Genomic DNA, 15,850 nt, shown 5'->3' on the forward strand with positions numbered 1-15,850 from the left:
GACCTGAGGGTAAGGGGGGCGCCAGAGCTGCAAGTTCCAAACCGGAACTGGGAAATGGGCTATAGATAAATCCCCTTCAGAAAAGAACCAAGGCAACCAAACACCCAAGGTTCATGACATATTGGTGTCAGCGGTGGGGATGATAAAGTTATCCCTCTGTGATTAGTGCCCCTACCATACAGTGCTAACCACTGAACCATCAGTGCTAGCCACTGAGCCACCATACATTGCAAACTGAGCCACCATGCAGTGCTAACCACTGAGCCATCATACAGTGCTAGCCACCGAGCCACAATATAGTGCTATCCACTGAGCCACTATACAGTGCTAACCAGAGCCACCATACACCGCTAGCCACTGAGCACCATACAGTGCTATCCACTGAACCACCTTACAGTGCTCACCACTGAGCCACCATACAGTGTTAACCACTGAGCCACTATACAGTGCTAGCCACTGAGCCACATACAATGATAACCACTGAGCCATCAGTGCTGGCCACTGAGCAACCTTACATCGAAAGCCACCATGCAGTGCTAACCACTAAGCCACCATACAGTGCTAACTACCGAGCCACCATACAGTGCCAACCACTGAGCCACCTTACAGTGCTAACCACTGAGCCACCATACAGTGCTAGCCACTGAGCCACCATGCAGTGCTAACCACTGAGCCACCATACATCGCAAGCCACCATGCAGTGCTAACCACTAAGCCACCATACAGTGCTAACCACCGAACCACCTTGCCACCATACAGTGCTAACCACTGAGCCACTATACAGTGCTAGCCACTGAGCCATAACCACTTAGCCACCATACAGTGCTAACCACTGAGCCACCATACAGTGCTAACCACTGAAATGATGATGTTCAAAACTGGAAACTGTCAGGGAAAGAAAGTCACTGGCGGCCATGTCAGAGGATTCTTGGGCCGACGCTGCTGATGGCTTCTGTGTATAGCTGGTGGATTCTATCATGGTTACAGGCTTGGGTTTCTGTGTGGTAAGCTTGGTCATGTGATCAGAACGTCATTTGACCTAAGATTACTCAATCACATCCGCAGTTTCAGGAGCTGTCGCCATCTTCTCGGCGAATGAACCCTAGGGTCCATGTCCTGCCGGCTCCAGGAAGATGGCAGCACTGCAATTAAAAACGTGTGCGTCGCCCTCTAGCGGATGTACCGTGTCTATCACGGGATAGTTGGCGGCTTAAGGGGAGGGGAGTGTATGACTTCACTGGCTGTTCGGTGCAGGATGGCGGCCCCGGTGTCTCCGGGGAGGGACGTGTTTGCTGAGGGATTGTTGGAACTGCTGAATCCGGCGGTGCTGCAACTGGACTCCCATGTACATGCAGTGCGGTGCGGGACCCTGTCATGCAAGGCTGGGGTGCCTGTAATGGAGCGTCAGGGAGAGTGGGGCCCATGCAATGGAGGACGGGGTGGTGTGATCACTCTCGGTGGGCCGGGCCTCTGTAATGGAGGATGGGGTGGCGGGCTCATTCTAGGGGAGGCTTGGCCCCTGTAAAGGATGGGGGGGTCTGAGTCCCTTTAATGGATGATGGAGATGTGGCTGATTCTTGTGGTGGCGGGCTCATTCTTGAAAGAAGGACAAGGCGGCCCACTGTTGGGGGGGCTTGGTCCCTGTAATAAAGGATGGGGCAACGAGCTCACTCTGGGGGGGGCAGCCGGGGCGGTGAGCTCACTCTTGGGGTAGGGGGGGCTGGTCCCCTGTAATGAAAGACGGAGCGGCGGGCTCGGGGGGGGGGATGGGGGGTCGTAGCTGGGCCCCTGTAATGGAGGATGGGGCGGCGGGCTCATTCTTGGGGGGGCTGGGCCCCAGTAAAGGACAGGGCGGTGGTCTGACTTTTGGGGGGCAGGGCCCCTGTAATGGAGGATGGGGTGGCGGGCTCATTCTTGGGGAGGCTTGGCCCCTGTAAAGGATGGGGCGGCGGGCCCACCTTTGGGGGGCCGGGCCCCTGTAATGGAGGATGGGGCGGCGGGCTCACTCTTTGGGGGGGTTGCGGACCCCTGTAATGGAGGACGGGGCGACGGGCTCACTCCTTGGGGGAAGGGGGGGGGGGGGGGAATGGCTGGTCCCCTGTAAGTAAGGACGGAGCGGCGGGCTCGGGGGGGGGGCGCTGGGCCCCAGTAAAGGACAGGGCGGTGGTCCCACTTTTGGGGGGCAGGGCCCTGTAATGGAGGATGGGGCACCGGGCTCACTCTTGGGGGGGCTGGGCCCCTGTAATGGAGGACGGGGTGGCGGGCTCATTCTTGGGGAGTCTGGGCCCCTGTAATGGAGGACAGTGCGGCGGGCTGGGTCCCTGTAATAGAGGACGGGGTGGCGGGCTCACTCTTGGGGGGGGGTTGGGGGGTAGCTGGGCCCCTTTAATGAAGGACGGGGCTACGGGCTCACTCTTGGGGGACTGGACCCCTTTAAAGAAGGACGGGGCGGTGGGCCCCTGTAATGGAGGATGGGGCGGCGGGCTCGCTCTTGGGGGGGGGGGGGGGGGGGGCTGGGCCCCTTTAAAGAAGGACGGGGCGGCGGGCCCCTGTAATGAAGGATGGGGTGGCGGGCTCACACTTGGGGGGCTGGTCCCCTGTAATGAAGGACTGAGCGGCGGGCTCACCCTCGGGGGGGGGAGGGGGGCTGGGCCCCTGTAATGAAATATGAGGCAGCGGGCTCACTCTTGGTGGGCTGGGCCTCTGTAATGGAGGATGGGGCGGCGGGTTCTCTCTTGGTGGGGAGGGGGGATGGGCCCCTGTAATGAAGGACGGGCTGGGTCCCTGTAATAGGGGATGGGGCAGCGGGCTCCCTCTTGGGGGGGTGGCTAGGCCCCTGTAATGGAGGCCTTGGCGGTGGGCTCACTCTGGGGGGGGGGGTCTGGTCCCCTGTAATGGAGGACGGGGCGGCGGGCTCACTCTTGGGGGGCCGGGCCCCTGTAATGGAGGAGCGGGCGGTGGGCTCACTCTTGGGGGGGCTAGGCCCCTGTAAAGAAGGACGGGACGGGAGGCCCCTGTAATGAAATACGGGGCACCGGGCTCACTCTTGGGGGGGCTGGGCCCCTGTAATGGAGGATGGGGCGGCGGGCTGGGTCCCTGTAATAGAGGATGGGGTGGCGGGCTCATTCTTGGGGAGTCTGGGCCCCTGTAATGGAGGACAGTGCGGCGGGCTGGGTCCCTGTAATAGAGGACAGGGTGGCGGGCTCACTCTTTCGGGGGAGCTGGGCCCCTTTAATGAAGGACGGGGCTACGGGCTCACTCTTGGGGGACTGGACCCCTTTAAAGAAGGACGGGGCGGTGGGCCCCTGTAATAGAGGACGGGGTGGCGGGCTCATTCTTGGGGAGTCTGGGCCCCTGTAATGGAGGACAGTGCGGCGGGCTGGGTCCCTGTAATAGAGGACGGGGTGGCGGGCTCACTCTTGGGGGGAGTGGGGCTGGGCCCCTGTAATGAAATATGGGGCAGCGGGCTCACTCTTGGTGGGTTGGGCCCCTGTAATGGAGGATGGGGCGGCGGGCTCGCTCTTGGGGGGGGGGGGGGGGGGGGGGGCTGGGCCCCTTTAAAGAAGGACGGGGCGGCGGGCCCCTGTAATGAAGGATGAAGGATGGGGTGGCGGGCTCACACTTGGGGGGGACTGGTCCCCTGTAATGAAGGACTGAGCGGCGGGCTCACCCTCGGGGGGAGGGGGGCTGGGCCCCTGTAATGAAATATGAGGCAGCGGGCTCACTCTTCGTGGGCTGGGCCCCTGTAATGGAGGATGGGGCGGCGGGTTCTCTCTTGGTGGGGAGGGGGGCTGGGCCCCTGTAATGAAGGACGGGCTGGGTCCCTGTAATAGGGGATGGGGCGGCGGGCTCCCTCTTGGGGTGGCTAGGCCCCTGTAATGGAGGCCTTGGCGGTGGGCTCACTCTGGGGGGGTGGCTAGGCCCCTGTAATGGAGGCCTTGGCGGTGGGCTCACTCTGGGGGGGGGGGGGGTCTGGTCCCCTGTAATGGAGGACGGGGCGGCGGGCTCACTCTTGGGGGGCCGGGCCCCTGTAATGGAGGAGCGGGCGGTGGGCTCACTCTTGGGAGCCGGGCCCCTGTAATGGAGGACGGGGCGGCGGGCTCACTCTTGGCGGTGGACCTCTGTAAAGAAGGACGAGGAGGTGGGACCACTTTTGGGGGGGGCGGGGCTGGGCCCCTGTAATGTCTCCGGGTGTCCCTCATCGCTGCCTCTTTCTACAGGGAGAGCCAGGTGGACCTGCGAGAGCACATTGACAGTCTGGCGTCAGGTAAGTGTGCGGAGCCTCTTTCATGACATCCCCAGGTTGTCAGACACGTGGCTGAGTTGTACTTTCCCTGTTCTCTAGAGCTGTGTAGAATAAACGAGGACCAGAAGGTGGCGCTGGACCTGGACCCGTATGTGAAGAAGCTGCTGAATGCCCGTCGTCGCGTCGTCCTGGTGAACAACATCCTGCAGAACGCACAGGTAGCGCCGCCCCTGCGGTGACCTGACTGCGGGGTGAGAGGACCCTGTGGTTCAGGGACCATAGTGCGTGGTCGTGACAGCGCGGATCCTGGCTGGCTTTTGTTACCACCCCGCACTCCTGTTAGACATGCTGCTTTCTCTGTTTTGTGGCAGGAGCGGTTGCGGCGTCTCAATCACAGCGTGGCTAAGGAGACTGCGCGGAGAAGAGCTATGCTGGATTCTGGAGCCCACCATTCCCAGACATCCCACCATTCCCTGACATCCCCCAATAAGTGAGCAGGCGGAGCTGGGGACATCGGTGCTTCAGGGTGTCATCTCCCGGAGTCTACACCTAAAGCAGCCATGAACAAGGCGCCAGGTATCACTGCCCCTAATATCATCGACGTGCATGAACCACATTTGGCTCTTTGGGGGAGGAGCCACACTTCAGGTGTATACACAGCATTTCATTAGTTACTTGCAAGCTTCTGCGATCCCTATGGAAGGTAGTGAGGTAGAGCTGTGCAGGAGAAGCGGCATCGTGAGCAAGGGGTGAAAGCGAAAAAAAGATGGTGGCCATGTGTGTGGGCGGGGTTTATAGAATCTTTGATTTACCTTTGTGTCGCTTGCAATAAATACTCTGTATTGCTGCTAGTGTCTGATTTCCTGACCCATCACCCCTATCCTGTGGTGCGACCAGGCAGCCTCTGGGGAGTGATACTCCTGGTGTGCAGCACCATTTTGTGGCCACATGTGGTACTGCACCCCCGTGTAATGGTGGTCTGAAGACTGCACTATTGTCCCATCTGAGCTGAGGACCCCCCGCCTCTGGTACTTGTAGTCCCACATCTGATTTCCAAGTGAATGACCCTGATGGTGTAACAAAAGACGGCCCCCATCACCACCGCTTATATATTCATCAGTTGCTTGGGGATTAGATACACGGTATCGCATCAGAGAGGATTAGATGCACAGCTCAGCAGGAAGTATCACACAGGAGAAGCTTAGATATACGGCTCAGCAGTCAATATAACAGGATAGGATTAGATGCACGGCTCAGACAGTATTACACAGGATAATGTTAGATACATGGTTTAGCAGACAGTCACATGAGAGGATTAGATACATGGCTCAACAGACTATCACACAGGATAGGATTAGATACAGCTCGCAAAGTATCACACAGGATGGGATTAGATCCACGGCTCAGCACAGTATCACACAGGAGAGGATTAGATACATGGCTCAGCAAACAGTATCACACAGGAGAGGATTAGATACATGGCTCAGCAAACAGTATCACACAGGAGAGGATTACATACACAGCTCAGCAGAGGGTAACAGGATTAGATACACGGGTCAGCAGACAGCATCACAGTGTCACAGAGGAGGAGGATTAGATACATAGCTCAGCTGATAGTATCACACAGGAGAGGATTAGATGGACGGCTCAGCAGACAGGATCATACAGGATAGTATTAGATTCACGGCTCAGCACTCAGTATCACACAGAAGATTAGATACGTGGCACAGCAGTCAGTATCACACGGTCCCTAATCCATCTCTTCAATCTATCACTAACTTCTAGTACCTTCCCCTCTGCTTTCAAACATGCCACAATCACACCTATCCTCAAAAAGCCTTCCCTTGACCTGAGTGCGATGTCCAGCTACCGCCCCATATCTTTGCTCCCATTTGTTTCCAAACTCCTTGAGCAGCACGTCCATGCTGAACTTACCTCTCACTTTGCATCTAACTCTTCGGCAACCTACAATCTGGCTTCCGTCCCCACCATTCCACTGAGACTGCCCTGACCAAACTTACTAATGACTTACTTATAGCCAAAGCTAACAGACAATTCTCTATACTCCTCCTTCTGGACCTGTCTGCCTTCGACACAGTTGACCACTGCCTCTTACTACAGATCCTCTCTTCCTTTGGTGTCAAAGACCTTGCTCTACCTTGGATCTCCTCATACGTTACCAACCGCACATTTAGCATTTCCTACTCCCATACTACAACTACTTCATCTCGCCCTCTCTCTGTTGTTGTCCCTCAAGGCTCTGTGCTTGGGCCCTTACTGTTCTCAATCTATACACTCGGCCTGGGACAACTCATAATGTCCTATGGCTTCCAGTACCATCTATATGCTGATGACACTCAGATCTTCCTTTCCAGCCTAGATGTCACCTCTGCTCTCTAGAATCCTAGAGTGTCTACCAGATATATCCTCCTCCTCAAGCTCAATGTGGACAAATCTGAAGTAATTATCTTTCCTCCATCTCGCATATCTTCCCTACCTGATCTATCTATCAACATAAATGAAATCACACTTTCCCCTGTCCCCAAAATCCGCTGCCTCAGAGTAAAGGCCCCGTCAAACATAGCGATTTACCAACGATCACGACCAGCGATACGACCTGGCCGTGATCGTTGGTAAGTCGTTGTGTGGTCGCTGGGGAGCTGTCACACAGACAGCTCTCTCCAGCGACCAACGATCAGGGGAACGACTTCGGCATCGTTGAAACTGTCTTCAACGATGCCGAAGTCCCCCTGCAGCACCCGGGTAACCAGGGTAAACATCGGGTTACTAAGCGCAGGGCCGCGCTTAGTAACCCGATGTTTACCCTGGTTACCTAAAAAAACAAACACTACATACTCACCATCTGATGTCCGTCAGGTCCCTTGCAGTCTGCTTCCTGCTCTGACTGAGTGCCGCCGTACAGTGAGAGCAGAGCGCAGCGGTGACGTCACTGCTGTGCTGTGCTCTCACTGTACGGCCAGATCTCAGTCAGAGCAGGAAGCAGAGTGCAAGGGACCTGACGGACATCAGATGGTGAGTATGTAGTGTTTGGTTTTTTTTACATTTACGCTGGTAACCAGGGTAAACATCGGGTTACTAAGCGCGGCCCTGCGCTTAGTAACCCGATGTTTACCCTGGTTACCAGTGAAGACATCGCTGGATCGGTGTCACACACACCGATTCAGCGATGTCAGCGGGACCTCAACGACCAAAAAAAGGTCCAGGCCATTCCGACACGACCAGCGATCTCGCAGCAGGGGCCGGGTCGCTGGTACGTGTCACACATAGCGAGATCGCTACTGAGGTCGCTGTTGCGTCACAAAACTTGTGACTCAGCAGCGATCTCGCTAGCGATCTCGCTATGTGTGACGGGGCCTTAACCCTTGACTCTGCCCTGTCCTTCAAACTGCACATCCAAGCTATCGCTATCTCCTGTCGCCTCCAGCTCAAAAATATTTCCAGAATCCGTCCTTTCCTCAACCCTTAGGGTACGTGTCCACGTTCAGGATGGCCAGCGCTTTGGACGGAGCGGAAAACTCTGCCCCCTTCTGTAGACGCGATGATGCCGGATGTGTTCATTGCACACATCCGGAATCATCGCACCCCACACATAGGGCCCTGTGTTTTACTTTGCGGCGGCGCAGCGTCACCGCAAGGTAAACGGACATGCTGCGTTCTAAAAAGACGCACCGCATGTCTGGAATTGCAGGGCCACCGGATGCGTGTTACCACGCATAGTGGAGACGGGATTTCATAAAATCCCCTCCACTATGCTGTAACATCTGGACGCTGTGGATTGAACGCTGCGGCTCCACGCAGCGTTCAATCCGCAGCTTTTCCGGATGTAATACGGCCCGTGGACACATACCCTAACTCTACCAAAATGCACGCGCAAGCCCTATTCATCTCCCGCCTCGACTACTGCAACATCCTTCTCTGTGGCCTACCTTCTAACATTGTCGCACCCCTCCAGTCCGTCCTTAAGGCTATGTGCACACGTTCAGGTTTTTCGCGATAAAAATGCTATAAAAACTCATTAAAAAGCATACATTATGCATCCTATCATTTAGAATGTATTCTGCATGTTTTGTGCACATGATGCGTTTTTTTTCCGTGAAAAAAACACATTGCGGTAAAAAAAAGCAGCATGTTCATTAATTTTGCGGATTTTCCGCGTTTTTCCCGCAATTCTATGCATTGGGAAAAACCTGAAAGGGAAAAAATCCAGCTCAACGATGCAGTGAAAAATCCATTGCTTTATTTCACTTCAAAATAGCGTGTAAGGACAAAACATCAGCACATTAAAAACCAAGATCAACGCGTTTCTGGTGACTAAGCACCCTTAACCCCTTCCCGACATGTGACGGTATAGTACGTCACATGTCGGGACCCCCGCTTTGATGTGCGCTCCGGCGGTGAGCGCACATCAAAGCCGGGACATGTCAGCTGTTTTGAACAGCTGACATGTGCCCGCAATAGGCGCGAGCAGAATCGCGATCTGCGTGCGCCTATTAACTAGTTAAATGCCGCTGTCAAACGCAGACAGCGGCATTTAACTACCGCATCCGGCCGTGCGGCCGGATATGAGCGCATCGCCGATTCCCGTCACATGATCGGGGGTCGGCGATGCTCCTCCATTGTAACCATAGAGGTCCTTGAGACCTCTATGGTTACTGATTGCCGGTGGCTGTGAGCGCCCCCCTGTGGTCGGCGCTCACAGCACACCTGCAAATCTGCTGTGTAGCAGCGATCTTATGATCACTGCTGCATAGCAGAGCCGATCGGGCTGTGCCTGCTTCTAGCCTCCCATGGAGGCTATAAGAAGCATGGCAAAAGTAAAAAAAAAAAGTTTTTAAAAATGTGAAAAAAATAAAAAAAATATAAAAGTTTAAATCACCCCCCTTTCGCCCCAATCAAAATAAATCAATAAAAAAAAACCCCAACCTACACATATTTGGTATCGCCGCGTTCAGAATCGCCCGATCTATCAATAAAAAAAAAGCATTAACCTGATCGCTAAATGGCGTAATGAGAAAAAAATTTGAAACGCCAGATTTACGTTTTTTTGGTCGCCACAACATTGCATTAAAATGCAATAACGGGCGATCAAAAGAACGTATCTACACCAAAATGCTATCATTAAAAACGCCAGCTCGGCACGCAAAAAATAAGCCCTCACCTGACCCCAGATCACGAAAAATGGAGACGCTACGAGTATCGGAAAATGGCGCAATTTTGTTTTGTTTTGTTTTTTGCAAAGTTTGGAATTTTTTTTCACCACTTAGGTGAAAAATAACCTAGTCATGTTAGGTGTCTATGAACTCGTAGTGACCTGGAGAATCATAATGGCAGGTCAGTTTTAGCATTTAGTGAACCTAGCAAAATAGGCAAGCAAAAAACAAGTGTGGGATTGCACTTTTTTTGCAATTTCACTGCACTTGGAATTTTTTTCCCGTTTTCTAGTACACAACATGCTAAAACCAATGATGTCGTTCAAAAGTACAACTCGTCCCGCAAAAAATAAGCCCTCACATGGCCAAATTGACGGAAAAATAAAAAAAGTTATGGCTCTGGGAAGGAGGGGAGCGAAAAACGAAAACGGAAAAACGGAAAAAGCTCCGGGGGTGAAGGGGTTAATCATGATACCTGGTATGTCATGTCTCGTACTTATATACTGATATCCGGTCACCACACCGGTGTTGTAATTAATTAGGTAAATCAGTTCAATAAAGTAGATACACATGGACATGACAACAAGACAAGCATTATTTTAAGATCAAGACAAATGTTCTAACTAAGTAAAGAAATACAAAAAAATGACAAAATTGAAAAAACCACATATAATAAATGAATAAGTGTAGAACTATATACAGAATTACATTTAAAACTGCAAAAAATACTGATATAATAATCCTGATTAGGTATACCTAGTATAATCACAAATATTGAACAAAATATATATAATATAATATATTAGCAAGGGATGCATTAATATTGAGACCTGAATATATTGTAAAAAATTTTAATAAAGATTTAATTTAATGAAGAATTAATGCAAAGAATACGGTTTGAGGAGGGACACGAACTTTTATAAGTGTCGGCAAATGTTTTCTCCATTCGGAGGTATGGAGTACAAGTGGGACTCATTATCAACGAAGCTACAAGCTCTTTTAGTGCCAGAATCACCTCAAGGATATTTCAGGTTCGTAAGTAATTGTCAGTGTATGGTAGTTACACATGAGGTCATCGTAAATTAGAGACTCTCATTATCGGGATAGATTTAAAGCACCACTGCAACCGCAATAGCAGTATTAACGCAGTCACTGAACAGAAGGAAAACAAAACAAAAAGGCATATATGAGAGTGGATGCATCAATATTAATCCCTGATGGGAATTGAATTTATTAAGGAAAAATTAATTAATTAATTGAATGCAAGGAATGCTGTTAAAAGGGAGACACGAACTTTTATGAGTGCCGGTAAATGTTATCTCCATTTAGAGGTATAGAGTACATGTAAGACTCGTAATCAACAGAGCTACAAGCTTTTTTTGGTGTCAGTCACCTCAAGAATGTTATAGACTCATAAATAGTTGTACAACAGTCACACACAAAGTCGTCATAAATTAGAGACTCTCTTTATCAAGATAAATTAAAGCACCGCTATGAGCGCCGTAGTGAAGTTGTTAACGCAATTACTGAACAAGGAGGAAAAAAAAAAGAGAAAGGAGGTTATGTCAGTGACTATTTGTTTGTAGGAGAATGTGTTGTTATATTATTATATAAATGATGGACAGGAACTATACAGAGAATATACCCCACATAGTCGGTGACTTAATATAGGGAGGAAAACTACATTAACAATAAACTGCCAACATATCAATAGAAAAGCATTAAATCCTTCCTTTTGTTTAAACCATGCGGAATTCTGGTTCCAAGTTTAAAAATCCACCATATTTCTCTATTTCCCAGGGTCGCTTCAGTGTCTCCTCCTCTAAACGGTCTATTTATTTTTTCGATTGCATAAATTTTGAGTGACTCAAGATTAGACTGATGGCAACTAATGAGATGTTGTGAGACTTGTGATGTTTCTGTTAGCATTAACGTTCTCAACATCATAGATGTGTTCACGAATTCGTGTTTTGAGAGAACGTATAGTGCTCCCAACGTATTTGAGATGACAAACTGTGCATTCCATAATGTATACCACATTTTTAGTGTTACAATTAAGAAATGTTTTGATCGGATAAGTGTTCTGGTTAATAGCATCAGAGAAATTACAACGTTTACTCGAAAATTTACACGTTTTACATGCCACAGCACCACATTTATAAAAGCCTTTCGTGCTGAGCCAATGAGAAGGCTGTGCATAAGGAGTGCTTAGGGAGCTCGGTGAGAGACTAGAACCCAGAGAGGGTGCCTTTCTGGACACGATTCTGCATCCATTTCTCAGAATTTCAGCTATGTCGGGATCCTCTTTAAGGATAATCAGATTATTATTTATTATTTTCTTTATGGAATTAAATTGGCTGCTATATTGAAAAACTGCAGTAATTGGGTTTTGTGGGAGTTGGCTTCGATTTTCTTTACTATGGAAACGTGATCGTCGTCCGACAATTTTTTTCTGCTCTTTTTAGATGCCAGTCACTATAGCCTCTCTGTGCAAGTCTCTCTTTTATGCCCTCGATCTCTTGTGAATAATCATCTTGTGTGCTACAATTTCGTTTTGCCCTTACCATCTCTCCCACAGGAATACTTTTAATTGTATGCTTGGGATGGTGACTGTTTGCGCGCAGTATTGTGTTTCCTGCTGTGTTTTTCCGGAAAGTGGAGGTGATAATGGGGGTGTTAGGTATGCCCCTCAATTTCAGATCCAGAAACTCTATACAAATATGATCGTGGCGTGAAATAAATTTGAGATTAAAAGGATTGCAATTAAAGTAATTTTGTTAGATCCTGTGCGGTAGATACATCGGAATTCCAAATAAGGATCAAGTCATCGATGTATCTACCGTACCAACGTATACAATCTTTAAAAGGATTCTCATCATTATATATGTAGGATTCTTCCCACCAACTCATTACCAAATTAGCAATAGAAGGTGAATACTTGGCGCCCATTGAGACACCGCTAATTTGCATAAAGTATCTTTGATTGAAACAAAAGAAATTAGTGGTCATAAGAAAAGAAGTGACCTCTATGACATAGGACTCAAGGTCCATAGAGAAATCACTATATTTTTGCATGTGGAATTTAAGAGCAAATATCGCCACTTCATATGGTATAGAGGTATATAACGAAGTAACATCTGAGGTGATCCAAGAGAAACCCCGCTGCCAAATGAAATCCTTCATAAAATCGAGGACATCGGTACTATCCCCAAGGTAACCGGGTGTCCTCTGGACGAGAGGCTGGAGGAGCAGATCCAGCCACTCTCCCAGCCTCTCACCCAGAGAACCAATACCCGAAACAATCGGCCTCATGGGTGGGGGGTATTTCTCCTTGTGGGTTTTTGGCAGAGCATATAAGATTGGAGTTACTGGGTTAGGCACTTTAAGATGGTCACTCTCCTTTTTGTTAAAGATTCCCAAACTAAACCCCTCATCTATGAGAATATGGATTCTGTTTTGTATTTGTGAGGTCGGATTAGCGGGCAGACACCTATACACAGTGGAATCCGAGAGCATATCATCCACCCATGTGATATAATTGGCCTTCTCCATTACAACAACGGACCCACCCTTGTCAGAATTTTTGATGACAAGGTTGTCATTATTTTGTAATTCATGCAATGCTTTCTGTAGCCTAGGTTTGAGGTTACCACTGTGTAACTGTCTATCCCGCACACCTTCAGAAAGGCTTCTCAGCTGAGATTCCATCACATTTTGGAATCTGTCCATGGCAGGTTTGCGTGCCTGGACAGGATAAAAGTGAGGGTTAGGAACTTTAATTATATTATTTGGGATAATTAAATCCTTACTGGCCTCTGAACTTTCTTCCTGCAGTTGGGAAAACCCGCAAAAAAAAAAAAAAACGCGAAAAAAACACATGCGGATTTCTGGCAGAAATGTCCGGTTTTTGTCAGGAAAATTTCTGCAAGAAATCCTGACGTGTGCACATACCCTAACTCTGCTGCCCGACTAATTAATCTCGCTACATTCCTGCTTCCCCTCTTTGCAAATCCCTTCACTGGCTCCCAATTTCCCAAGGTATCCAGTTTAAACTACTAAAACTGACCTACAAAGCCATCCATAATAATAATAATTTTAATTTATATAGCGCCAACATATTCCGCAGCACTTTACGATTAAGCGGGGACATGTACAGACAATAAATTCAGTACAAGTTAAGACAATTTAAACAGTGACATTAGGGGTGAGGTCCCTGCTCGCAAGCTTACAATCTACAAGGAAATGGGGGGGGGGGGGGGGACACAATAGGTGAAAAGTGCTTGTTATTTCAGGTCTGGCAATTATAATAAATAGGGATTTTCATATAAAGCTGCATGATCTGGTCATCAGCCCATGTGTTTAAGTGCGATAGACAAGTATCAAGTGCAGTTATCATGTGCATGGAGGATGTGGAGACCAGGGCTGTGGAGTCGGTAAGCCACAGTTGCGACTCCGACTCCTGGATTTTATCAGGTTCCGACTCTGACTCCTTCATAAATGGCCAATTCGTAACAATAAATTTACTGTTGTAAAATATTAACATTATTCAGCATTATTAATGCTTATTCAGTTTCTCACCATCATATAAGTAATCAGACCACTTAGAGCAAAAACTATATTTATTAGAATATAGCAAATAACTTTTATAAACTTTTCTAAACTCTTGTAAATAAATATGCAATAAACACTGTTATGCAGTTAATAAGAAGAAATCTATAAATTTGTCCTCAGAAAAAGTATTGCCTCTGTCAGATCCTCCTTCATGGATGCCCTCAAATCTGATCTAATTATTTGGAGAGCAGAGAACAACCTCTCTACACTAACTTGGGTTGGTGGCAAAGCAGTAACCACTCGGGCAACATCTCTGACAATGTCAGGATACAGAGGAATCGCTTGTTGCACTGTTATTTTTGATGAACGGTCAAATTTCTCAATTTCTTTTAGTGCACATGAAAAATTCTGCTGAAATGTTCTGGATGTGTTCTTTGATGGGGATGACTCTTCTTCTATGCGGGAACGCTTTGCACGGTCCTTGTGATCCAAATATTTTTCTAAATAAAATTGTTCATCAGTTGATGAGGGTGAAGATGTGGCAGGACGACCAAATTCTTCTTGTTCCTCCTGACTGTTCTGCAACCCTTTCATCCTTACTGCTATTTCAAACAGAGCTTCTTTTCCTTTAGTTAGCTGTTGATCATCTAGAAGAATCCGATGCATTGGGTCTACATAAACAGCTGCCAAAAGAATGTTATTTTGTAATAGTAGCTCCTCTCTCCATTTCATTGATGTAGCAATGCCACTTGCAATTAACCCTCCTCTTTGGGACAGGTGGAACATCAGGTTCTTCCACTCCTTTAAGAAAATACCTGGAGTTAAGTCCTCTGCTTGTAATTTTTTAGTCACTGTAAATGGGTGCTCTAACAATTTTTCCAGCTCAGTCACCTGATTCTACTGACTTTCATTTAGCGTCAGTTGAGGGTTAGCCATGTCTACAAAAAAGGTTTTCAGTTCAACCAAGCGCTGAATCATTAAGTAAGTACTGCCCCATCATGTGGCTTGATCAATAATTGCCCCTTTTCCAGCACGTCTCTTCAAAATTGAGTCAACTTTAGGGGTTCTGGCAACAGTAGCCAATTTTCTCACCTTGCCAATCAGTGCAGCAGCATGTCCTTCTTGCAGACTGTCTCTTATAGCCAGCTGTAGCGTATGCACAACACAGAACCCAGACCCAGAATGTTCTAGCTGCTGGTCACCATCATTACTCTCATTCATTAGCTTAATAGTACTTATCATATTTGAAGCATTGTCAATTACGACAGAAAGAACTTGCTCTTTTTTAAGTTCATAGTCTTGCAGACCCTTTTCCACCAAGACCTGGAGAAACTCACAGGTGTGATGAGCTTTGGTGTCTTTTACTGCCAGTGTCTTGGTAACTATTTCATTTTTGTCACAAACAAATCGGACATTGATGGCAGAATAGTTCACTCTGTGACGTGTGCAGGCATCCATTTTAAGAAACAGAAAGCGTTCCTTGAGAGTTTTTTTAAGTTCCTCCTTTTGTTTAAAAGCTTCTTTGATTACTAATTTTCTAATTCTCTCTCCAGAGAAACACCAAGCTTGCGGGCCATTTCCCCATTCAGACACATGAAAGCTGGAAGTGAAAATAATGAAATAGGCACACTATCCTTTACAACAAGCTCTATGATCTGTTTTTTAAATGTATCTACTGTCATTGTCAAAGTAACTTCGTCACTGACAAAATATCTTGCAACTGATGGCTGCAAAGTTCTCTAGTCCTTTGGCTGGAAGAGCTGGGCACTGGTTTATTGGTTTGGATGCAGTCTTTCTCATCCTCTGCTTTCAGTACTTCTGGATGGAAGCACTGTAAATGTCTCTTTAGATTAGAAGCTCTGGTAGGAGCATTTTTATCTTT

General features: G+C 48.4%; 1 protein-coding gene across 1 annotated transcript; it reads left to right on the top strand.

Moving 5' to 3' along the window:
- Positions 1-1,197: 1,197 nt before the first annotated feature.
- SNAPIN (SNAP associated protein) lies at positions 1,198-5,093 on the top strand. Its single transcript, XM_077254989.1, has 4 exons — positions 1,198-1,359; positions 4,221-4,267; positions 4,346-4,464; positions 4,618-5,093. The coding sequence occupies exons 1-4, from the start codon at positions 1,229-1,231 to the stop codon at positions 4,738-4,740; spliced, it is 420 nt and encodes a 139-aa protein (XP_077111104.1). The 5' UTR covers positions 1,198-1,228; the 3' UTR covers positions 4,741-5,093.
- Positions 5,094-15,850: the final 10,757 nt, after the last annotated feature.

This window comes from Ranitomeya variabilis, chromosome 1, assembly GCF_051348905.1.
Source record: "Ranitomeya variabilis isolate aRanVar5 chromosome 1, aRanVar5.hap1, whole genome shotgun sequence".
NCBI classification, from domain to species: Eukaryota; Metazoa; Chordata; class Amphibia; order Anura; family Dendrobatidae; genus Ranitomeya; species Ranitomeya variabilis.